The sequence below is a fragment of the Saxophila tyrrhenica genome (assembly GCF_035928015.1).
Source record: "Saxophila tyrrhenica strain CCFEE 5935 chromosome Unknown scaffold_16, whole genome shotgun sequence".
NCBI classification, from domain to species: Eukaryota; Fungi; Ascomycota; class Dothideomycetes; order Mycosphaerellales; family Extremaceae; genus Saxophila; species Saxophila tyrrhenica.
This window is the reverse complement of record NW_027041748.1, coordinates 124,504-148,242: the sequence shown is the minus strand read 5'-3', so window position 1 is coordinate 148,242 and position 23,739 is coordinate 124,504. Positions and strand designations below refer to the sequence as shown.

General features: G+C 55.9%; 10 protein-coding genes across 10 annotated transcripts; 7 read left to right on the top strand and 3 right to left on the bottom strand.

Annotated features, from left to right (window-relative positions):
- Nucleotides 1-360: 360 nt before the first annotated feature.
- On the bottom strand, nucleotides 361-4,080 carry KCS1 (inositol polyphosphate kinase kcs1; the record flags this gene model as incomplete). The annotated part of the gene is made up of 1 exon (XM_064806182.1): nucleotides 361-4,080. One exon carries the CDS (start codon nucleotides 4,078-4,080, stop codon nucleotides 361-363), a length of 3,720 nt encoding a protein of 1,239 aa, XP_064655508.1.
- A 1,264-nt stretch (nucleotides 4,081-5,344) lies between these two features.
- LTR77_008952 (uncharacterized protein) lies at nucleotides 5,345-7,222 on the bottom strand (the record flags this gene model as incomplete). Its single annotated transcript, XM_064806181.1, has 1 exon — nucleotides 5,345-7,222. One exon carries the CDS (start codon nucleotides 7,220-7,222, stop codon nucleotides 5,345-5,347), a length of 1,878 nt encoding a protein of 625 aa, XP_064655507.1.
- Nucleotides 7,223-7,501: 279 nt separating this feature from the next.
- On the top strand, nucleotides 7,502-10,022 carry SHE4 (SWI5-dependent HO expression protein 4; the record flags this gene model as incomplete). Its single annotated transcript, XM_064806180.1, has 2 exons — nucleotides 7,502-8,469; nucleotides 8,549-10,022. The coding sequence occupies 2 exons, from the start codon at nucleotides 7,502-7,504 to the stop codon at nucleotides 10,020-10,022; spliced, it is 2,442 nt and encodes an 813-aa protein (XP_064655506.1).
- Nucleotides 10,023-10,152: 130 nt separating this feature from the next.
- Nucleotides 10,153-10,710, top strand: LTR77_008950 (uncharacterized protein; the record flags this gene model as incomplete). Its single annotated transcript, XM_064806179.1, has 2 exons — nucleotides 10,153-10,627; nucleotides 10,667-10,710. 2 exons carry the CDS (start codon nucleotides 10,153-10,155, stop codon nucleotides 10,708-10,710), a joined length of 519 nt encoding a protein of 172 aa, XP_064655505.1.
- Nucleotides 10,711-13,841: 3,131 nt separating this feature from the next.
- LTR77_008949 (uncharacterized protein) lies at nucleotides 13,842-14,195 on the top strand (the record flags this gene model as incomplete). The annotated part of the gene is made up of 2 exons (XM_064806178.1): nucleotides 13,842-13,846; nucleotides 13,910-14,195. The coding sequence occupies 2 exons, from the start codon at nucleotides 13,842-13,844 to the stop codon at nucleotides 14,193-14,195; spliced, it is 291 nt and encodes a 96-aa protein (XP_064655504.1).
- A 395-nt stretch (nucleotides 14,196-14,590) lies between these two features.
- LTR77_008948 (uncharacterized protein) lies at nucleotides 14,591-15,096 on the top strand (the record flags this gene model as incomplete). Its single annotated transcript, XM_064806177.1, has 2 exons — nucleotides 14,591-14,784; nucleotides 14,835-15,096. The coding sequence occupies 2 exons, from the start codon at nucleotides 14,591-14,593 to the stop codon at nucleotides 15,094-15,096; spliced, it is 456 nt and encodes a 151-aa protein (XP_064655503.1).
- A 580-nt stretch (nucleotides 15,097-15,676) lies between these two features.
- LTR77_008947 (uncharacterized protein) lies at nucleotides 15,677-16,163 on the top strand (the record flags this gene model as incomplete). The annotated part of the gene is made up of 2 exons (XM_064806176.1): nucleotides 15,677-15,900; nucleotides 15,959-16,163. 2 exons carry the CDS (start codon nucleotides 15,677-15,679, stop codon nucleotides 16,161-16,163), a joined length of 429 nt encoding a protein of 142 aa, XP_064655502.1.
- Nucleotides 16,164-16,609: 446 nt separating this feature from the next.
- RPL26A (60S ribosomal protein L26A) lies at nucleotides 16,610-17,123 on the bottom strand (the record flags this gene model as incomplete). The annotated part of the gene is made up of 3 exons (XM_064806175.1): nucleotides 16,610-16,885; nucleotides 16,942-16,961; nucleotides 17,012-17,123. The coding sequence occupies 3 exons, from the start codon at nucleotides 17,121-17,123 to the stop codon at nucleotides 16,610-16,612; spliced, it is 408 nt and encodes a 135-aa protein (XP_064655501.1).
- Nucleotides 17,124-17,483: 360 nt separating this feature from the next.
- On the top strand, nucleotides 17,484-21,413 carry LTR77_008945 (uncharacterized protein; the record flags this gene model as incomplete). The annotated part of the gene is made up of 2 exons (XM_064806174.1): nucleotides 17,484-20,907; nucleotides 21,019-21,413. The coding sequence occupies 2 exons, from the start codon at nucleotides 17,484-17,486 to the stop codon at nucleotides 21,411-21,413; spliced, it is 3,819 nt and encodes a 1,272-aa protein (XP_064655500.1).
- Nucleotides 21,414-22,529: 1,116 nt separating this feature from the next.
- Nucleotides 22,530-23,549, top strand: TMA46 (Translation machinery-associated protein 46; the record flags this gene model as incomplete). The annotated part of the gene is made up of 1 exon (XM_064806173.1): nucleotides 22,530-23,549. The coding sequence occupies one exon, from the start codon at nucleotides 22,530-22,532 to the stop codon at nucleotides 23,547-23,549; it is 1,020 nt and encodes a 339-aa protein (XP_064655499.1).
- Nucleotides 23,550-23,739: the final 190 nt, after the last annotated feature.

The following is a 23,739-nucleotide window of genomic DNA, read 5'->3' as shown; positions in this document are numbered from 1 at the left end:
AGAGAAACTCAACCTCCCGAAAGAAAGAAGTCTGGTTCTACTCATTTTCACTACAAGAAGCTCGAGTCGCCCCTGAATCCGACTCACTTTGCCGATCTCCAAGCACTCAAAGCTCACCACAAACGCCGCAGCCGCCACACACACACAAGGAGGGAGAGATGAGTTAAGAAGTATGCAAAGACGCTCAATTGCTTCACAAGGTACGAAAGAGTTATGCCACAATTATCCACCAGCGCCATGCTCAAAATGCAGCACCAAACAATCACTGTCCCCCTCTACCATGAATGTCCGTTCCCCCATCTATCCCCCCTCCCATTCCCATCTTACCATCCCTCGTATCATGCATGCACCAACCCCCAGTCAAACAGACACCTCACCCGGATCCTCCATAATACTGTCCCCCCACCCCACACTCGTCACCGCGCCCGAAATCCCCCTCCGATCCACCGCCATGCCCTCCCCCTCCCCGCGCTCCACGTACCGCTGATAATGCAACTCCTCCCAGATCTTCTGGAAATACATCCGCAGCGTCCGCAGACCGCGCAGATAGCCACGGTCCATGTCGCCGGGATGTTGCGGAGGGGCGGGGCGGTCGCGGACGGAATCGGCGGCTTCGGCGGTGACGCAGTTGGCGAAGTCGACGATTTTGAGCTTGATGTCGGGGTAGGGTTCGGATTTCGCCGTGGAGGCGTCTTTGCCGTTGTCCGGTTGAGGGGGGCGTTGTTTGCCGTTCGTGTCAGCGTCGCCGCGGTCGTAGATCAGGAGCAGGCTGCTGGCGTAAAGGCGGTAGCCTGGCAACTCGCGGATGATGCGGTCGAGCGCTGTGATTTTCTCGAGCACGGCGGGGATGTGCTTGAGTGCTTGTGCGTGCCCGATGCCGTCGAAGAAGAAGCGGGTCAGAGCGTCGCGGAACTCGCGGCCGGCTTTGAGGTCGCGGCCGTAGTATTTGTCTTGGAAGAGGTAGTTCTGCTCGCGCACGTTGTAGACTTGCATGCCGCAGATGCGGACGCCCAGCTCGCGGGAGGTGGTGGTCTTGCATTTGCGGCGTTGCGAGGCTTGCTTCTTCTCGTTGGCATCGACGCCGTATTGGCGGGTGCCCATCTTCAGGTCGAGCACGCAGGGTTTCTGCATGCCGGCTGTGAGATCTTCTAGCAGGAGGAAGTGCTCCACGCGCTCATCTTGCTGGACGAGGGATACTTCCGGGTTGCGTGGCTCGGGTTCAGTTGCGAAGTGGACTGACGGAGCCAGCCTCGGTAGCGGCGGAAGTTGTGACGTAGTAGCAGAAGATGACTGATCGTCGCCAGCAGGCTTCTTAGCAGCATCCTTCTCAGCAGATTTGGTTTGCGGCTTGGTGAGGCTCTTCTTGACATCGTCCATAGCGAAGACCTCGTCCTCACCATCCGCACCGTACGCTTCATCCTCATGGTACTCCAGATCGCCACGCGCTCCCTCCACATCATTCGGCTTCCGTATCAAACCGCTGCCCGAATGTCTCCGTCGATGCTGTTTGCCACGTGGGACAGAAAGCGACTTCTTATCATCGCCTGCCATGTCCACACTCCTACTAAGAGCGTTGGGTCCATCTTTCGAGAGTTCCAAAGAGCGGCCAGCATCAGTCTGTGGTCGTTCCAGCTTCTTCGTCGTTGCATCCTTCAACAGAGCTGAGCCGTCCTTTTCTTTTCGAAGTGCTGTCATGCTGTCAGAAGTACTATATCTTTCCAGCGTAGGCATGTCATCTCGCGTCGACTTCGATGCTTTATGCAGGGATCTGGCAGTGTGATGTGCACGGTCTCTGCGATTGTGTCGATGAATGATCGGATCCATGAACACTTCTCGGAGGACTCTATCTCTGAGATGATCATTGACAGTGGTGTAGCCCCAGCTCGAATGCGCCTTTGCCTTCAAGTACGGGCGGTAGCCACTGCCAGATGCCTCGTCGTCGCTGCCGCCGCCTGGTCGAGATGGTGGCGTGGAGATTGTGCGCTGCAGATCGGGTGTCATGGAGCGTCGAGGCAAGCCGAACAAGTCTTCCGGAATGAGATGTCGGTTGTTCTCGAAGATGACTTGTGGTATGGTTGTAGGTGCCTGCTGGGAGTGACTGATGATGCGTGGCTGCTCCTGAGTGGCTGCTTGCTTGTCTGCTTTTCCGGCCTCGACCTCTGAGGGCCCAAGTCCGCCACTGGGCGTGTTAGCTCCATCTTCAGACGGGGTCTGCTTCCGCTTCTTCTGCTCCTTCCGGTACGTCACGTTCAACACGCCAATGTATTTGGGCATGAATCCAAGGAGCTCCGGGTGCCGCTTTTCAATGGTTTCGTAGAACATGTTCTCTTTGCTGTTGAGCTGCTTGCAGACAGCTCGACGAGAGAAGCGATACACCGTGGTATGCCCGCCCACCTGATGTCTGTACGGCTTGAGCTCTACTGCGCCAATGGGCGGTGCGAGAGGCTGCGCGCGTCTGCGTTCCGGAGACATGGCCTTGACCTGGCCCACCAGCATTGGCGTAGCGGTCGGCGTGGTCTCTGTCTCGTCACGCTCAGATGTCAGCGTGTCATAGCCTTCTGACAATGACTCGTACTCTGAATCAGAGGGCTGAGATTCGTTGTCAATCAATGGTTTCGGGAGCTTTTCGAAGTCTGCTGTGGATGGCGCTCGTGAAAGCGAGATGTCGCCGTGGAGGTATTCTCTAGTGTCGAGAGAATGAAGCGATATGTCGACATCATCCCGCTTCTCCTTTTGCTCAGGCACCTTGCCGGCTTCTTCATCTTCATGCTGGACCATGTGGTCATCCGTAGGAGAGTCACCGATAGAGACACCCTTGTGAGGAAAGTAGGTCGCTGAAGAAATATGCTCGCGGTCTGAGTCCTCATCTTGATCCGCCTTTTGAACCCTCTCCTTCACCTTTCGATGCTTGTCGTCTTGTTCTGGAACCGCCTTGTGATACGACCTCAGCCAGGCAGCTCCAGGAGCAAGATGGTGGTGGTTTCGTATCTCTTCCAGCAGGTCCAGCGGCAAGTTGTGTGCTGTACGGTCTTGTGATCTTGCAGCTTCTCTTGCTTTTGGCGTATCTGTGAGATCGTCCAGGCTGGCAGGCAGCTTTTGCTCCGCAGCTTGATCTAGTGTGCGTTCGTCAGACCGTGAACGCATAACTTCCCGCTTCCTGCTTGTGTCCTGCTGCTCGTTCGTACGCTGATCTGTCTTCTCATGATCACGGAAGAGACCCAAATAATGGCTCGTTTTCCTGCTCCGCGCATTGGCCACTGATTGCTCTTGTCTCGGTAGCTGTGCATCAATTGATTGTTCAACACCATGCTCCACCATACTCTTTCGCATTTGAGACTCTGCAATAGACATGCCGCTGAGCTTGGCTTTGCCTTGCCGCCAAGACCGATACTGCTGTCTCTCAGCGCTGCGTGCTATGTCTTGGTCGCTGTCGGAAGTGAGATTGGTGGTGGGAGGTGTAGCCGGCGCATCGAGCGGCGCAAGATTGGACGTCGGAGAGAGCTCATTGGATTCACGCAGAACGTGGCTGCTAAGTAGATCGTTGAGATCATAGAGGGAGCGTCGATTTTGTTTGTTCGGTAGGCTTGATCTACTGACTCTCCGCCTGCCCGTGCCATTCTGATGTGATTGCCAGGACTGGGCAGAGTCTGGCGTATCTCTGAAAGACGTCAGGCTATGTTCATGGGCACCACCAAGAGGCGCTGACACCGCCATGCTTGCACCAGAGCTATCCAGCGCCTCGTCTTCCACCTTGGATCCGGTTGAAGGTCTCAAGACAGGTGAGGCCTCGGGGCTTTCGGTCTGCATATAGTGGGTAGCAAAGATGGAGTCCCTTTCGGACAATTGAGGTTGGACGGCATCCTGCAACGATGGGCCTGAGCGGAGGACAACGGGGCTTGTCTTGGTGCGTAACTTGGGCCGGGCTCGAGGGGGTGTCACTGCCCTACCGCCCTCCGCCGCCGGATGCTGGGCCGGAGCCGTAGGATGGGTCGGTGGGACATCGTGGACAGGGTCGTCGTTCTGCTTGGACGGCGCGGGCCTGCTTGGATATGGCGCAGGCGCAAAGGGAGCGGGTGACATGAGAGGACATTGGAATGGGCTGAAAGGCTCCTGTCGGCACGAGGTGGTCGGATGGCCTGCCAATGGAGCGGTCTTGCCCCGGGGAATGGCGGTAGTCTGCACTAGCGACTCGTTTCGCCAGATGCACGTCGGCGGCAGCACGTGTGTTTCCTAACGGTTCCAGAGAGGTGTGTGCGACGCACGTTGGGAGTTGGTTGGTGGGAGAGTGTCTGCGGTGCAAGAATGACGATCGCTTGGATCGGATTCGAGAAGGAATTCTCGGCAAGCTGCAGCTTCCTTGAACTTCAACGGCCACAACGACGGCACTTTCACGATCGCCAGGAACACGACGTTGAATCACTCAAACGATGGCGTCCACCTTTCGCTCTAAGCACCTGGTCGACAATGGCTTCACGATGCCACCTCCGGGTGGCTTTCCACGCTGCAGCGCTATCAATTGTTACCGGCCGCTCAGAGATAAGGCCTGGCCTCTTGATTCCATGTGCTCTAACTAAACCTTTCAACAAGTCCCTATGCTTCACAATGCGATTCCGACCCGGTACTGTGCATACTGCCATCACCGCTTCATAGTTCTCGCATCTGGAAGCCCGGCCCTGCATCCCTTGAACGTCCAGGACGGCCTCAGCACCAATCACTCAAGCACGAGGCAGGACCCTCCTCCAATGACCTGGTCCAGATTCTTGACCGCCTGAAAAGAGGCAGAAAGGACCTTGTCCCAGCATACCGCAATTCCATTCGAGAAATCATGCATGTCTCGACCGGGCTGCCATTGGCGCCACGTCCGTTTGAAACAGGGCTGAGGAAGGCCTAGAGTGCTGTGGGTGATTGATCGTCTTCCACTTAGCCTACAACTCGGTATGTTGCGGGTGGATGTTGTGTGCAGTGTTCGACGATGCCTTGCTCTACGATACCTTGAAAGCTTTCGCGCTGCCGCAGAGATGGCTTGAACGTCTAGCAGCACGGAATACTGGTATCAAGGCATACTGGTATCGAGGACGGTCGGTCCAGCGAGACATGTACCTGGTAGGTCCGCCGTTCCTCTGCCGAGTACATGGCTATCCTTTGCCTCCCACGGGCAATGCGAGGAATGCTGCCGCAACGGGCAAGATGAATTGCTTTCTGTGGGACGACCTCGAACATCGCTACTTCATGTGTACAAGGCAAACCGCCGTGCTATCTGTGTAACGTGCAGAGAGCCGCGGAAAGCGCAGGAAGCTCGCAGTAATCATTAGGTGGGTCTCCAGTATTGCCATTATTACTTCCACTACACAAGTACACCCCTCCGATACCACCCCCCAGGTCCCCTCCAAGCCCACGCCCACAGCCCACACGCCAACCACACACTCACCGCCATCGCCCCGAAAGTCGGCGCATAGCAACTCGTCCCATAACACAGCAAATCCTCCTTCATCTCCGAAGCCTCTACCCCTTTCTCCGCAGCCCATTGATACACGCCTGAATACACTAGGCCCCACACCGTGGCACCGATCGCAGGAACCGTAGCCACGATACCCCAGTTGGTGCCGAAGTTCTCTACACCCCAGATGACGCTCACACAAATGGGTGTCAGGCTGAAGACGGCACCGTAGCCGGCGCCGATGGAGGCGGAGACGAGCCAGAAGAGGTCGCCATGTCCTTGGATTAGGCCGCTTGCGAGGATGACCTGGCCGATGGACATGAGGATGGAGAAGGCGATGAGGAAGGTGATGCGGGAGAGCTCGAAGCGGCCTGATGGTTCTGGGGGACCGGCTTGGGGAAGGGAGGCGAGGCTGTTGGCTAAGCTGTTTGGACCACGGCGGTGTTGATGAGGGGATGAAGTGGGCGCGAGGACGTCGGTGAGGGTGCCAGTTAGGATGCGAGCGATAGTGCTGGTAATGGCCACGATGGAGACGTGCGTGGCGGCGCTCGTTTGGCCGGGATCGCTGTTCTCTGGTGGCGCGAGGGAGGGTGGGTAGAGAGTGCCGATTACTGTTCCTAGGTTGTTAATGAAGGCTTCACCAGGACCCGTGACGAGGAAGAAGCCAGCGGCGAGCCACCACATGGTGTGGTCGGAGAGGAAGCGGCGTGTTTCTTCGTTGAGCAGCCATGTCTTCTTGCGCTGTTCTTCGAGGCGCCGTGCTTTCTTTTCTTCGGCCTCGCGGCGAAGTTCGTCGAACTCTTCTGCGCTCAGACGGCGCTCGTTCGACATGGTGCCGTATTCGATATTCCCACTGCTCGTCATCCGCTGTAAGAACTGGCTGCTGTCTAGCAACCCACTCTGCTCCAACTCATCCACTGCCTCGTCAATCAGCTCCTCCTCGTTGACGACCTTCAGCGTGAAGAAGCCTATTATTCCAAGCCCAAGACATAGCAACCCCAAAAACAGGAAATACCGGTATACGTCCACGTCTCCCTTCTTACCATCCGGCTTCTTCTCATACAACAGTTGACTCCCCACCTGCGACTGCCACATCCCGCTCAGCCCAAAGCATGCTATAGGCAGCGCCAGCGCTATGCCCTTGTACTTCCCACGCCCAAAGTTCTTCGCGCATGTCGTGACCGCCGACAAATACATGCAGCTTGTCGCACATCCAATCGGCACGAAGGCCAGCAGCATCACCCAGTACGGCCATCCGTCCCCGCCTCGATCCGGGGGAGGCCCGCTCTGATACGCAAAAGCAGCAAGCAAATACCCCAACCCAAACAATATCCCGGACAACAACGATGGTATCCCAGGCCCATACCGATCACACATATACCCCCAAATCGGCACCGGCAAGTACAAACTCAACTCCGCCGCAATCGAAACTCCATTGACCTGCAACTGCGTATAATGCAACCGCCTCTGAAACAGCGGGCCGTATAGACTGTACGCCGTAATTCCCCCAGCACCGAGACAGTTCACAATCGCCCATGTAAAGCTCAGGTACCGCGTAAACTGCTTCTTCATCCGGTCTCGGTCTTGCGCGACGATGCCGTCGGCGACTTCTTCGAAGAAGCTGCCGGCGTAGCTGTGGGCTTCGCTGGTGCGGCTGTGGGGTTCGGCGGAGGGGGAGCGGAGGAGCGGGCGTCCGCCGGGGACGTAGTCGAGTTTGTCGATGGTGGAGGGGGTGTCGTCGGGGGGTTTGGCGCGGGAGGAGCTGCTGGTGGGTCTGCTGGGCATGTTGGCGGTGATGTTGTTCTTGTTTGGCGGAGGTTGGGGGGTGGTGTTATCGCAGCATCGTCATAACGCGGATCTTTTCTACTCGCACGACCGATTCAAATAAAGGTCCAGTGTATAGTTGTGATGAAGAATGAGATTAAAGCCTGGTCTTGCCGTCATGCTGGCTGCTCGCGTGCCGGGTGACGTGTCCGAGCTGGAAGGAAGCTCCGACCTCACCTCTTGGTCTTCGTCTGCTCTCCACCTAGAACACCACTCCGATTTGCTCAACGATGGCCGAGCATGTCTGCGGATGGTACTTCAGACCGGATCGATACTCTGCTAGCCACAGCAGATGCTGCCATCAAGGCGGATGAGCTGCAGAAGGCTGCCGAGGCCTTGAGAGAGGCTTCGCATCTGGACTCCGAAAATGCTAAGGTCAAGGAGCGATGGGCTGCCCTGCAGAAGTTAGACGCTGGCAGCGACGTCTTCGAGCTCCTACGCAACTATATCACAACACAGAACGAGGAAGGCGGACAGAAAGCTCTTAAATTACTGAAGGCCAAGCAATTACCATCGAAGGACGCATTACAGGCTGTTGAGCTGCTCCTCGACATCACTAAGTCCCTGCCGCTTCTGGACGGGCTGACTGGAAGCCTTCTGTCTCGCAATGTTGAGGCTCGCAAGTTCGTCACTTCTCGCTTCGCGGACAATGCCACGGAAACATTCGAGCTGTTCTTCGAGCGGGGTGAGGAATCGTTCAACGCGCTGGCTACCATCCCTCTGGATAACGCGGTGTGGGCTTCCACTGATCAGCAGACCACGGCACAGAAGGACCTCTTCCGCCTTTGCGTGGCGACATTGATTGAGGCGGGCGCAGATCACCTGGAACGCATCATGCGCTGCATTGCCCGTCTGCTGTCTTTAGTACCGGCGGTCGTCGCGGATATTGTAGACGACGAGGTACTGGACTCGATCCTGTCGTGTCTGGATCTTCGCATGTCGGCTTCCTTACGGAGTCAGGCAATCTTGGCCACTTCGAAAGTACTGGAAGCCACCAAGGAGAGAGGCGAGGAGTTGTTCTCGAATTTCATCACAGAGCGGGCCGCCAAGCAGACGAACAATGATCTAATAATTGCCTTTTCAGCGGCTGCGGCAGTTTTCCCAATCATTCCTGCAGTCACAGCGAAGCTGTTCCTCATTGATGGATTTGTCCAACAGCTCGTCCCGAACCTAGAGAGGAACTGGGAGGAAGGTGCTGCCGGCAAGAGGTGTGTTATTTCTATCCCGCGTCTCGATTGAACGTAGGGCGCAAGCTGTCACGATGTGGACCGAACTAACACAGTGTAGGAAAAGCCACAGCTTAGAAACTTCGGCACTGGAACTATTGAGTGCAGCTTGTCTCGACAAAGCCTGCCGAGAAGCAATAGAGCGATATTGCTCGCACTGGCTCAGAAATCTCACTGAGGAACGCGAAGGCACTCACAAGGCGCTGGCAGCCCTCGTCCTTGCCAAGATCAGTGCCGACGCAGGCGAAGAAGTCACCTCTAAGCTTGAGCAGTTGGTACTCGCTGCTGACCCGGAGGCCGATCAAGCCATTGAGGGTCTAGCGTACACCTCGCTCCAGCCGAAGATCAAGGAGGAAATCGTGTCAAATTCGAGTGTCATGAAACAGCTGGTCAAGTCCCTGAGAGAGCGCCCTCCAGCGGTCTTTGGATGTCTCACCGTCTTTGCAAATATTACAGCTTACCTCCCGAGCTTGTCAGAAGAACAGAAGAAGATGTCCCAGCTCAAAGCCTACGCCAACTCCGAGCAGCCGACCGCGGAAGACCCTCTGGACGACGATGCGCATGTCACCAAGCGCTGTCGCGCAGTGCTCGATGCAGACATTGTTCCTGCATTGGTCGCTTGCAGCAAACAGACAGCATCGCCAACGAGTCTCGCCCTCGTCGTCCGCATCCTGCTAGCTCTGGCACGAGAGCAGAAACACCGCTCCACGATGGCGCAACAAGGCGCTGTGAAATTACTCCTACAGATCAGAGACCGTCTCAATAAGACCGATAAATCAACGGCCGAAGCTTCAGCCATCGAACGCAATGCCGCACACGCCCTAGCCCGGATCCTCATATCTATCAACCCTTCCCACGTCTTCTCCACAACACTCCCTGCCTCATCCGCGGTCTCCGCCCTCGCCCCTCTGCTCTCGCAAGACAACGATACCTCGCAGCGCAACCTCCTACCTGTCTTCGAATCTCTCCTCGCCCTTACTAACCTCGCCTCGCTTCCGGATCCAAGCATTCTGGATCTTCAACTTCGCCTCGTATGGTCTGAGCTGGAAGACCACCTTCTCTTTTCTCCCAACACCCTCGTCCAGCGCGCCAGCGTCGAGCTCGTCTGCAACCTCATGGCCTCCGCTGCCTGCGTCGGCAAGTTCGTCGGCGATGGCAGCAAGCGCGAAGGTGCGCGGATGCAGATCTTACTCGCGCTCACTGACGTTGAAGACATGGCCACCCGCCGCGCTGCTGGAGGTGCACTGGCTATGTTGACCGAGTGGGACGCAGCTGTGGAGAAGGTTCTGGAGCAGCAGAGTCCCGATGGAGTGAAAGCCGTGCTGAAGATGTGTGGAGACACGAATGAGGAGGTGAAGCATAGAGGTTTCGCGTGTCTGGCGAATGTTGTCAATGCGCCGGACAAGATTGGGGAGAGAGGGGTGCGGTTGGTGAAGGAGAAGGGAGGGGCGGATGCTGTGAAAGAGGCGCTGAAGGCGACGAAGAATCGGGATGTGATGCAGATTGGCGTTGAGATGCTGAAGAAGATCATGTGAGCCTTGGGCATGTGACCTGCGCTTGGACTCTGGAACGGGCCGCGTCTGCTCTGCTTCTCCCGCTGGCCGGCTATCTCACTCTCCCACTCCACGCCACGAACAAGTTGAACCCTTCGAGAACGCGCACACCATGGCGAGTGGCGGCACCGACCAGGACTTCGATGCACGACTTGCATTGCTTCCTCAGGAGCTAAAAGACATCATCCAAATCTTCACCCTCACCATCAATGCCGGCAAAGTCTCCTTCACCAAAAATTACAAGCCACTGAACCAGCTTCAAGTCAATCAAGCTTCGAGGAAGTTACTACCGGACTTCTACACCAACACGACCTTCTGCTTCAAGCACGTGGATCTTCTCGACAAGTGGCTGCGCAATACCGGACCGACCTATCGAGACATGCTACCGTCAATCCACTACACACCCAGCTTCTGGAAAAGGGATCGAGATGTGGGCTACGACTGGGACTACATCGGTCACTCAACTGCAAACCACTTCTTGAATGTTGGCATCGCTATTAATCCGGCGGTGCTGGTGATAGTATGTGCAAATGGTCACATCAAAACAACCGCCCGAGAGGCCATCTTCCGGCAACAAGCGGCTCTAGGTGAGGCAAGGAGGGCAAGGAGGTAGCACAGGCTCACAGGCAGTCTGTTGCTTGGTGTGGATCGGGAGGTGCATGGAATTTGAGGCATGACACAGGTCAAGAGGACTGCACGGCAAACGGCAGGGAGGAGGCATGCATAACAAGTGGACGGTGTTGTTCAAAGACTTCATCGGTATGTGGCCATACCGAACAAGCACGTGCTTTCTCAAACCTTCTCTTTCAAACTGCGCGACTCTGTGAGGCATCAGATCCTCCCATTATGTCCACCCGGCCGTTGCCAGCATCTTCTTCCGCGGTACATGGTACTTCGGCAGGCAGCTCTTGTGGCAGCCTGCCGCAGCCTACTCACCCTCACTTTAGCGAGGACTAGTGCTGATTCTTTGCGCCGCTATGGGTTTTATCTTGGTCTCTCATATGACCACTGTTGAACCCACATCGCAAGCCATCTTCACCAAAATGGCACGCTCCAAGACCTCCCGCCTTCACTGCCACCGAACAACAAGGCCACAATGACCGGCCACAACTTCATCGAGCGAGTACACGCCCTTCCGAGAGAATTATTCGACGACATATATCACCGCACATTCACCGCCGGAGCTTGCGACCTCACGATCGATTGCGACTACATGCCTCCCGCCGCGCTCCATGTCTCGAAGGACACCCGGGCGCAATTCGCCAGGAGCTTCTATCGCAACACCACCTTCGTCTTCGAATACGCTAAGCCGAGCACACCAGGATTGATGAAGGAGTGGCTAAGAGCGCTCCATCCCGATCATCTGGATCTGGTGGATTCGGTCGTTGTTTTGGAAGTTCACCGGCCGGACCTTGAATCGGAGCATGGCCGTTGTGGGACCAGGCTGGAGGCTGTGTGCCGTTGGTTGTTCGGTTTTCTTACGTCAGAAAATCTCAGGCGGTATCCGCGTATGGAGGCATTCGTGAAGAGGACTCTCGCTATTGCTTGCCCGCTGGGACATAGGTACAGGAAAGTGGTGGAAGGCGGGGAGCATTGAACTTAGAGGCAGCGAAGAGGCTCTAAGCGTGGAAGCGAGACGAGAGGAGGTGGGTCGCTGAGCGGTGCGGAGGGTTCAGACGGTAGTCATCTATGGATGATTCAGGGCATGCGATCGATCGGGCGCGAGCTATGCAATTTCAGTGGACTCTCCAATACCTTGTCGTCCTTCTACATCGATGTTCCGAGCCCATGACTAACTCCTCATGGGACACAGCAGGCGACTGCTCACGGCTGAGAATGCTTTAGTTCCTCGCACGGGATGGACGAAGCTACACGCAGGTAGATGGCTTCCACAGATGCCTGAACATGTCAGCTAAACGATTGGCGAGGTTCTCCGACCTCAAACGGAGGTGACGGACTCTCAGAGTACGGGCAAATCTACTGAAACTTAAAAGCGTCTGGGAGAGTTTTACCGCGCATGAGTTGATGATGGCAAGGTCGCGCGGGCATCAACTGATTTGTCCACGGCTCGTACGAAGATGAGCAGATTCTGGAGCATGGAGCACTGCATAGTTGGCTGGACCTTCATTGCGGCTCAGAGAAGCTGACCCCCCATCCACCTGGATTGCGCAAATGTCTAACTCGATGTACAGGAGAGTTGGCCATATTCTCGAGCTTCGAGTCGAGGCGAAAGAGTCTCGAAACGCTGCAAAGCGCATTTGACATTGCAATCAGCTTGGAGCAGCTTTCCGTCTAGGGAGTGAGAATCAAGAGAGTCGGCTGGCTTCTCGACGGCCTATGCAGGACTGGACGAGTATCGAGCACTGGCCAGTCACTTGGACCTTCTTTGCTTTTCGGGGAAGGAGGACGAGCATGTGAACTGGAGCTTGGTAAGTGACTTGACCCTCTTCAGGGATCCAAGGCGTGAGGTAGGCATGAGACCTTTCAATTAAGCTTGCTGGTAAGGATGAATGTTGACAATCGACATGTGATTATCAGCTTCCGCCAAGCTTTTCTTTGTGCTTTCCCATTCAGTTTGCGCCTCTTCTCAAACCTATGCAAACATTCGCAGCTACGATCAAGTACAGACCCCTTTCGATTTTGGCCCGGCGGCGGCTGCTCTCCATCCTGTGCCCGCCTCCATCTTGCCAAGGGTGCTACGATGCCGTGCAAGTACCACCATTTCCCAACAGTGAGGTAACTGGCCATTCACTCCGAGTGACTGGACATTTACTGCCAAAGGTGGCCAGGTCGTGGTTGATGAGGACTACAAGCCCCCGATCGAGCTACAAGTCAGCAAGGCGACTAGGTTAGTACCACTCTCCTGAAACATGAGCCGCGTCCGATCCGCGTACTGATGCACCCAGCAGACAGCAGTTCAGCGAAAGCTATTACATCCACACGACCTTCCTCTTCAGCCAAATCTGCGACGAGAATATGGGCATTCAGAGGGGCACGAGCATGATGGAATGGCTATGCACCCTTCCGCAGAGCACGCAAAGGATCCTACCACTACGTTCGATGATCTACTGCTCGCATGACCTCTGGTGCCCCGGGGCGACCGCCGACTTGATGGCATCTGTCGGAGACATCATCGAACTGTATATTCCCTCGATTTCTCGCCACGTAGTTGCGATTGGATGCGAGGGCGATCCCGAAGGAGAGGGAGCACCGGCAATTCTCACGGTCGATCCTTAGCTTCGCAGCGTCGTCGACGATACCAGGTCAATCGATACAGTGGGACGCATGAGATGATGGAGAGATGGCCGCGCTCGATGCTTCCCTGGAGTCGGGAGTAGGGTCATTTTGTTGGAGTTGGAAGGAGTCGAGGCACGGTGAGGTGAAAATAGCGTGTGATCGCGCTCGGACCAAATCCACTGTATGTGAATGCTTGTTTTTCAACTGTTCACTTGGCACCAGGCCAGGAATCTTCACTTGTCATTTCCCTCGTTGTCGGCATCCTTCCTAGCGTCCGTCAACATGCCAGCCACCTCATATCCCCCCTGATATGACCAACGCACACCCACCGTGGCGGAGAGCACACCCGCCGCAGTGGAAGATACCCTCATCGAGAGAGTCCACGCCTTGCCCCCCGAGTGGTTTGAAAGTGTCCTCTACTTCACTTTCTCACACACCGAAAAAGGCCATGTCAACGTTCGCAAAGCAAATATCCGACAAAGCTCCATTCAAAATGATCGGCTCATCAAAGGTTTCACTCGCAAATGCTACAAGTTTCCAGTTCAGCTCCGAATCAACAAAGCGATGAGGTACGTACGAACGATGGCTTTGTCCTTCCATCGGGTCCCTTGCTGACGAGTGCGAGCGCAAAGGAAACAATTCGGGCTCGACTACTTCCGCAACACGACCTTCATATTCTACGACGTCGAGGTTATGGATAAGTGGTTGGAGGTGCTGACACCTGGCGGACGAGGAATGCTGAGGTCGCTGAGCATCGAACGGGGCGCTGGCGACAGGAAGATGGACCATCGAGACATCACAGCTGTCGACGCGCTCATTGACGATTACGGTCTGGGCAACACGACCGAGGATGACCGGCCTCCCCTCTTGCTAGACCTTGAGGTCACTGACCACCGACTGGTCATCACCCTCTTCTGAACTTGTCGGGCGGGCTGGGGCTGTGGCTGTACCCTGAATCTAAATAGAACAGCGACAAAGGAGAGCCCAGTCTTGTCTGTTTTGTCTAGGTCACATAGCTTTGAAACTTCAGTCACATGGACTTCTTGCGGTAGCGATCAGGACGTAGGAAACGAATTGGAACGGTCGAATGCCCACCATTGCATCTCCAAATCACTACATTCACCGTCTGCTTTGAGCTAGTTCTGTAACGTGATTTCACAATTCACATGCTGCCAGAACCACCTTTTCAAGACTCGGTCTCGTCATAACAGTCTGTCGCACATCGTGCTTGCCTCCCACCTTTTCAAATCAAAACTCTACCGAGGGCGGTACCGGCAAGACACATCAACACCACAAGCATCGCCGCGCCCACGATGCCAGACGAGGCATTCGACGAGAAGGTCCAAGCTCTCCCGCCCAAGATTTTCGATGTTATCGTCAACGTTACGTTCACCGTAGGAACCAGCAAGATGGTCCTCAAGTCCAACGCCAACGGGCGGGTGAAGATCGCAAGCATCCAAGGATGCAAGCCACAACTTCATCTTTCGCTCGTCGACCGAGCATCAAGGTACGTCCGGGTCCATCCACGCGCAGCTCGCCAGCTAAAGACATCCACAGCCACCAGTACAGAACCCACTTCTTCCGTAAGACTACCATCGGCTTCAACAACGCCCGGGATGTTTCCAAATGGGTGGAGTCCCTGAAGCCAGGCACTCGAGCCCTGGTCGAGTCGGTCAAGCTCTCGCGGCCGGATCTCGAGGTGGGTCGTCGGATTTTCGCGCGGGAGGTGTTTATCTGGCAGCTGGACTTGCTGGGTGATGGCGGGACGGTGGAGTATCGCTTCGGGAGGGACGAGGAAGGTGTGGTCGTTCTGTTCTGAGTGGCGCGCAGACGGCGGAACGTGGACGGGTAGAAGCTGTTGTAGCGATCCAGCGGTCGATTGGAGGCAAGCGAAACATGAGCACAGCGACAGGCCTTGCACGAAGTGTTGGATGTACCAAGAGGGACAAGAATGCAGCGCGTTATGCTGAGCGCCGGGCCAACTGGTAGTCTTCATAATCCAGAAAACGAGCAAATTATGCAGCATCCTTAAACGCCCCGTGGTAGAGGTTTGTTCAGCAGAGAAAAGGTAAGTCCAGACAAGGAGGGTGAAAGATAGGCGATCGTGTCAACGTTGATCGAGAGCCATAACCCGACTGCTGCCTCTCTTGCTGCGTACCTGTAGGCTTTATGCGGTCTCAATGTCCTGCTCATGATTCTGCCAGGATACTGGTATATATGTACGAGAACTTGTCGCTTACCTTAATTGCGCTTCAAGGCAAAAGCAGACCAGACGCCAATTCCCCATCAAGTCTTTTCAAGTCAGTGCAAGACTTCCCGAACAACCTCACATGCACCTCACCTCTCGCTCTTTCAGACTCAAGCCCATCCGCACACCTACACACCTCCTGCACACAGCCATGGCCACGGAAAAGCAGTCAGAAACTGGAACGACACCACCAACGACCGTGGAAGAAGTATCGCCGGCAGCAAGCGATACCCTCGAAGGCAGAGTGAAGGCCTTGCCGCCCGAATTAACAGCAATGGTGATGAGTTTCGCCTTCGCCCTCACCATAGGCGAGAAGGTCTGGGTGGGCAAAGGCTACCGGACCTCTGTGCAGCTCCAGGTCAGCAAAGCATTGAGGTGTGTACAGTCCAAGGCAGTAGCGATGCATGCCACACAACCAATGAATCTTGTGCAGGTGTGAAGTCGGCAAAGAATGCTATCTCCATAACCAGTTTCGCTTCGAAAGCTTGGACATGCTGGACACGTGGTTGCGCGCCCTTCCGCCGGACAGTCGAAGCATGCTCTCCCACGTTGTATTCACCGTAGCGACGAGCCTACCAACGACGACTGCCGCAGTAAAGGACGTGGGGAGAGAGTATCGGATCAAGGAGAAGCTTTGAAAGAATCTTGATCTGGACCACGTGCTGATTAGCATGGAGGTAGTGACCTGTTACAAGTAGGATGGGTCATGAAGCAGACATGGTCATGTCTCTCGCCTTCAAAGCGCAGCATCTCAGGGAGCATCAATGAGCGCTCTGCAGGCGAGAAGGGATGAGGTATATCATCCACATGGGGTTTGCTCTTCGCTAGTCGTATAACTCGAGCTGCCATGGGGAGTGGGCTGCGGAGTAGATAATCTAGCGGTGGTGGAATCAGCTTGCTCGGCGACATGGCTTTGCGATTGTGGAAAGCAACAAGACAGGAGTGAAGCTGTTGCGCTCGTTGTGGCAGTTTGATATTTTGCATCTCTTCAGCTATCCGCAAATACGCCGTAGCCCAGAGTGATGCTTCTCTTACAGCCCGTGGCCGCATAGAACGCTGACCATCCTGATACCCATCCCCTCGCTCATGCCTTCGTCTTCGTCTTGTTCGTCTCCCGCCCGTGCGCGATCCGCTCCAAGATCTTCTCCCTGTCCTTGTCCAGCTTCAGCTTCGTGATCTCGACCTTGCTGGGCGCGATGCCGATAGGCACGCTCTGGCCGTTGCTCTTCTCGCGGGAGACACGCTCGACGTGGATGACGTATTTGAGGCGGTAGACGGAGGTGACCTTGCCCTCGCGGCCCTTGTTGGTGCCGCGCTTGATCGTAACTTCGTCGTCTTTGCGGATGGGAATTGCGCGGACCTACGGAAAACTGTGTTAGGAGGCTCGATCTTTCGCTCGTGTTCGAAACTTCATACGTTGTGCTTGTCTCTGAGATCTGTGGCCGGGTCAGTACAGCATGCGACGTCTTCACACATCAAGACCTACCTCTGGAGAGCGGCGCGCTCATGATGACTCTGCGGACGCTGGAGGGGGCCTGGAAGTGAGCCTTGCGGCTCTTTCTCCGGCTCGAGTGCAGGCTGGTGTTGATCTTCGTCATGGCGGCGGTGGTGTTGTCGATTCCGTCGATGTCGAACTTCTGGAATTCAAAGATGAGGTCGGATCTCCAAATTCTGTGGGCTTGGCAAACTTCAAATCCCGCCGCCGCCCTAGCCGCTTTAGCTCAAGTGGCACGTGCGCTTCGACCTCAGCAGACGAATGAACCACTTCACTCTAGATGGATACGATCAAACGCGACAGAATGGAGATCGCACGTTCCCTTGAGGTGGTCGTCGTGACAGATGGAATCCTGGAACACCACACAGCATCGCGCGCCGTCTCCGCGAATCCGTCGACCTCACGGCAATATGCGCCTACCACGGAACGACTGAGCCCACCGGAGTGAAGTGAAGCCAGCACGATGTCGCGCTACAACCAGTATGGCAACTACTACGATCCGGTTGGGAGTCAGGCAAATCAGCCTACGGGATATACCTATCAAGGTGCTGCTTCTGGCTACGCGAACCCGCCATCTTCGACGGGACATGGGTCTACAAACTACCAGAGCTATGGGACACAGCAGTATGCGTCGAATGCGCCGCCGTCCAACAGCAGCACCACTCACGCGGCAGCTGCGTTGAGTGCTCTGAGCGGTCAGAACTACAGTCAACCATCTTCGACAAATACAACTTCAAGCAGCCGCTACGACAATTCGAATTGGTCCAATGCTGGCGCGAATACTGCTGGCTATGGCGCAAATACTCTGGCAGCGCCCAATCGCACTCAAAGCAACAACTCGCCTCTCTACTCGAGCGCGCACTCTCCAAACACCTTTGGTAGACGCAGCGTTGCCGAGCAGTCACAAAGCTCCATGAACTCGGATGGGACTTCTCAGATGACATACCAGAACGCGCCGTCAAGTGCGGGCGTAGGAGGTGGCTCATATCAGTCTACCCACAGCCAGCCATCAGCGCAACCGCCGCGGTACAACAGCCCCCTCCATGCCGTGCAAGCTCAACAACGGGGCCAGCCTCAGCAAAACTGGCAGTCATCAACCCAGAACCAATCGCCGCAGCTCGGTAATGCAAGTCATTCAACCCAGCACAATCGCCAGCAGATTGCGTCGGTTGAGCCTTCAACAACAGTCGATCCATCCCAAGTGTATGATAACCGGGCCGAGCTTCAGCGTAAAGCGCAGATCGAGGCCGAGAGGAGGAAAAAGCACGAAGCTGAACAGGCTGCGCGGAAGGCAGAAGAGGAGCGGATAGCTGAGGAGACGAGAAAGCAGGAGGCGGCAAGGAGAGAGGAGGAGGCTGCCAGAAAAGCGGAGGAAGAGGCTGCTAAGAAGGCAGAGGCGCAGAAACGTAAGAATGAGCAGAGGCAGAAGGCGAGAGAGGAGAAGAAGCAGAACAAGGACGCGGCTACGGTTTTGCAGCGAATGTCGTCCGGCAACGCTGATACATACGTCGAGCCTGCCGTGAATGACGAAGAAGCAGAGATGCGAGCAATGTTCCAGAAAATGCGAGAGTTCAACGCGAAGAACCCAGCAATGCTCGCGAAATTGTGGGATGAAGAGCGGAAGTCGCATGAAGCAGTTAAGAGTACTCCCACACCTACGCCAGCGCCAGCAGCGCAGGCTCCGGCGTCACAGCAGAAAGCGTTGAACGCGACATCCCCACAAGCGACAGCGGCGAACCAGATCCGACCTTTCGCCAGACCGGCCGCGCCTGCGAAACCTCCAAAGACTGCATCGGCAACCAAGCAAGGACCGACGCAACAGGCCACGCCGCAGCCAAACATGGCCCAGTCCCCGAAACTGCCACGAAACCAGTCCAACACCTCACTCTGGCCGCCGCATAAGAAGGGCGCTCTAGCAGAGGTAACTGCGAAATGGCTGCTGTCTATTCACGAGAACGAGGGTCAGACTATTTCACCGAAAAACGTGCTCGATATTCTGGATCAAAATCCTTCTTATGTGCGGCTGTGCGAGTCTTTGGAAGGCTTTGGCATGGTCTTCGACCGGTCCACTTTGGCACGGGAGTTGCTGAAGGCGGTGCCAGACGGCTTGAAAACGCAGACCGCGCCGAAAGCGGCAACACCTCTAAGCGGACTCAACCGCGCTGCAGCGCAAGGTACTGGCGCCTCAACCGGATCGCCTAACGTCCTAAGAGGCAAGGGGAAGCAGAGGAGGGAAGATTCGATGAGTGCGCCGAGGCCAACAAACACTGTGAACTACGAAGCTCCTATCTCTTTATCTGAGGTAGCCAGGGAACTCAGCACATCGGGTAGGCGGCCTTCGCATTCCACGAACATGCAGAACAGCCCGCCGCAGCAGCAACAGTACTCACAGAGTCCTTACTTCGCACAACCACCATCGTTCACCAATGGCAGCCGACCCGCTTCTCAGGCCGGAGTACCTGAGATGAAGCCGGAGGTCAAACCAGAAAAGCCGCCCAGACCACCTGCTGACAAAGAGGAGGCCGCACGGAAGCGTACTTTTGGCGATCTTGTCGACCTCACCGCGGAGGACTCTGATGAAGAGCAGGGCCCGCCGCCGAAAAGGGTGATGGGCCCCACGGCCGCGCCTTCCAATAGTTTCCCACCACAACATAGGGACCCTCTTGCTTATATTGCACAGCCTACCACCTTCAAGAATTATATGGACGCACCAAATCACGAGCATCGAACCAAGACAACGCATGGTCCGCCTGGCTTCACTGTTCCTACGCAGTGGCCACCGGGGTCTTCGAATGCACAGCCGCCGAAGCAAGAGAGTGGCGTGCCGTCGCCGTATGGACAACCGGCGACAAACGTTCTTCCTTCTCAGCTACCAGCGCCTCCTCGACCGAAGGGTCCAGCACAGGAACAATTACAGCTTGCCCGAATGAAAGGCAAGATGCTTGTCGAGCCCATCATGCGGGATCGTGTTGCGCGCAAGTCGAGGTACGACAGCCGCACCATCGCGAGAGATGTGCTTCTTGCCACCGGACGGCACCCGGACATGCGCGGGTTGAACGCACACTTGTCCGTAATGCAAAAATTGCTTGGACAGCATGGTATCGATGCGGAGGGCGGCAACAGGTTTGATCTGAAGACGATCAGGTGGGATGCCATCGATCCAGACCCGCCAAAAGTAGAGGAGAAGGAGAAGCCATTGGCGCCCAAGAAGACCTCTGAAGTCGACGCAGAACGCAAAGACAGCGAGGAGGTCGCGGTGGCTCAAGACACCGCCGCTCGCACCGCTTCACCGCCTGCTCTTCCAGCAAAAAAGAAGCGTGGTCGTCCCGCGAAGCTGACTAATCCCGCTCCCCCGCGTCCAGCAACTGCGGCTTCGCGTGACAGCCAAACGCGCACCAACCCACCAACGCCTTCACTTCCTTCTCCTGCCGACATGGCTTCCAGCTGCCAACCTCTCGGCTACTCCGCCTTCCAGCAGATCGACCCTCTGACCGGCAAGAAGAAGAAAGGCCGCCCATTCGGCTGGAAGAAGTCCGTCCATTCACGTGAAGCGCAAGGCCTCACACCCGCCAAAGCCGGCCATTCTATCCGCCCCAAGCCCGCACACGCGAACGCCTCGACTCCTGCTGCCGCCGAGCCCGCCGAACCGCACTACCAAGTCTACCGGTGTGAGTGGGCGGGTTGCAAGAGCGCGCTGCATAACTTGGAGACGTTGAAGAAGCACATTGTGAAAGTGCACGGGCGGCAGGAGGAGAGGCAGTTCGAGTGTGATTGGAAGGGGTGTCTAGAGGGTACGCTGGATGGGATTGAGCCGTGGCTGGCGCATGTGGATGAGGCGCATCTGACGCCTATTGCGTGGAAGTTGGGAGATGGGCCGAGTGCTGGTGGTGAGTAGAGGAGTGTGTGAGGGGAAGATGTGTAGATATTGTAGTTGCTGCGAGACGTGACTGCTCCGCACCTTGACAGACGTGACTAACAAGACGATGAATGAATACCAGACCCTTCAAGCTTTCGCGAGTCTCCACAAATACCTTCCTATCTCAAGGACAGCTACGGCAGAGCCGTCACGCCTGCGATAGCACCGCGCACGCCTGCCAAGTCGGCTACCTCGGACACGCAACAGCAAGATACGCTGCAAGAAACTTCACCACCACCGCAGCCCTCCTCGATGGAAGCTTACGGCCCCAGCAACCCAACAGAGACTAGAGGGCCAAAGTCTGCTACGCTTGTGCTGGACGCAGAGCTGAAGAAGCTGGAAGAGCAGCAGAGGATCGTAGGGCCGATCATGGGGAAGATGGGCTGTGTGCTTGCGGATGAAGGGAGGAAGCGGACTTTCCTGGATGATGAGGATTTCGAGGATGAGGTGGAGGGGAGTGAGCATGAGGATGGATGAGGACGGCAGAAGTGGCGGAAAGACAAGGCATGCGGTTGGATAGGAATTGAAGCATTTCCGATGGCAGATCGAGGCGATGTGCGTGAAGATGCTTGACTGCTCGGGCCAGAGATGCTCCGTTGCATAGTCTCCGACGTAGCGGCTGAGATTGGTGGTTGTTACAGAGCAGATGTGCTGCTATATCCTGCTTCATCTCCAGCTTGGGCTGTTTGGATTTCAGCGGCCAGATCGGATCCACGAGCCAAGTGCCGTTCACATGTCCATATTGACCCCACGCCTCTCTTCTTCTAACCCATGCTCGCTCCCTCGTCCCCCTCAAGCTCGGTGCTTCTGCCCTCGTCTCTCGCAGCACCTGTTCATCTCCTTGCTTGACATCCTAGCCAGCGTTCAAATGCACACCCTCCCTCTTCCGACCTCATCTCGCCTTCGCAGGCACAGCGTCCGCTTTCCGTTCCGCGCTCAGAGGCGTTGTGGCTTTGCCGTCGATGCTGTTGATCTCGAGGTAGTGGTAGAGGACTATGAGTAGCATCGAGGCGCTGCCCAGGAAGACTGCAATGTCGTTAGGATTGGAGGTGATGTAGATACGTGGCGCTCCAGACTAACCTGCGAGCGAGTACAACGCGTTGTCTGAAATCATGCTGACGACTTCGAGGGCTGGAAGAAAGTGGTTGCTGCCCATATGTTAGTCCGGACGAACTGGCATAGCTGTCATGTATGAGTGCTTGCCGGAGGCCACTTACGCCAATGGACTAGTGGATTTGCTACACAGCGGTTGTGGACCGGAACTCTATGATTCACGTCCTGTTCGTTGTCAAGTGGCCCAAGAGTTGTACTGCGATTGCGATTGACTTGAAGTAGTACATGTATGCAGGTGTTGTTGTCGGATTCAAGGTCACGTGCTACCCCAGTTTTGAGCCCCACTGACTTCACCTGCACGACATCTTCTCAAAACTCCACCACCTTCGGCGCACAACGGATCTTAACCACTTGTGATTGCAGTCCAGAGTCGCTGATGGAGAGCTTTCCTTCGCCTGCCGTCTGAGTCAACCCGCGCCCATCGAGCGACTTTGCCACACACATTACACCCACGGAAACCCCATCACACGACCACCCAACATGCCTCCAAAGAAAGGCAATGAGCCGCCTAAGAAGAAGATGACGGTCGAGGACAAGACCTTTGGCATGAAGAACAAGAAGGGCGGCTCAGCACAGAAACAGATCAAGCAGATCGCACAAGCGACAGCATCGGCCAAGACTCCGGATCAGAAGAAGAAAGAGGCCGAGAAGCAGCAGCGCGAGAAGGAGAAGGCGGCTGCCGAGCAGGCGAAGAAGGAAGCGAACGAGCTGCTTGGTAAAGCCGTTCAGACGCAGAAGGTGCCGTTCGGTGTCGACCCGAAGACAGTTGTGTGCGAATTCTTCCGCAAAGGCACGTGTGAGAAGGGCAAGAAGTGCAAGTTCTCGCACGACCTGGAAGCTGGCCGGAGGACTCAGAAGAAGAGTCTCTACACTGACACACGTGAAGGCGAAGAGGATGGAGAGGGCGAAGGCGAGGAGGGCAAGAAGAAGGATGACATGACCGACTGGGACGAGGAGAAGTTACGGCAGGTCGTGATGAGCAAGCACGGTAACCCGAAGACGACGACGGACAAAGTTTGCAAGTTCTTCATTGAGGCGGTGGAGAATGGGAAGTACGGCTGGCGATGGGTGTGTCCGAACGGTGGCGACGATTGCAAGTATCGACACTCGCTGCCGCCTGGTTTCGTGCTCAAGACGAAGGAACAACGGGCGGCGGAGAAGGCGATGATGGATAAGAGTCCGCTGGCTACGCTGACGTTGGAGGATTTCTTAGAGAGTGAGAGGCACAAGTTGAGCGGGACGCTGACGCCTGTGACGCCGGAGAGCTTCGCGAAGTGGAAGCAGGAGCGGCTGGACAAGAAGGCTGCGGAGGCTGAAGCGCAGAAGATGAAAGAGGCGACTGGCCGAGCACTGTTTGAGAAGGGCGACTGGGAGGTTAGTGATGACGAAGAGAGTGGGGATGAAGACGACCCGTGGAATCTGGAGGCACTACGGCGAGAGACGGAGGAGGCACGGGCGAAGAAGGAGGAGGAACGGATGACGAACGGTGTGGATGGTTGATGTGATCATGTGATTGCCATGAATGTTTTGTCTCGACGGCCTCAGATGACATTTTCTGTTCCAGGAAACAGTGCATGCCTTTTATGATCATGAGGAGCCTTCTCAATCTAGCTCCATATTCTCTCTCATGCAGTGGTGTATGAGGTCTTCCTTCTCGAACGCGTCCCTGTTAACGTCCGATGTTGCCATC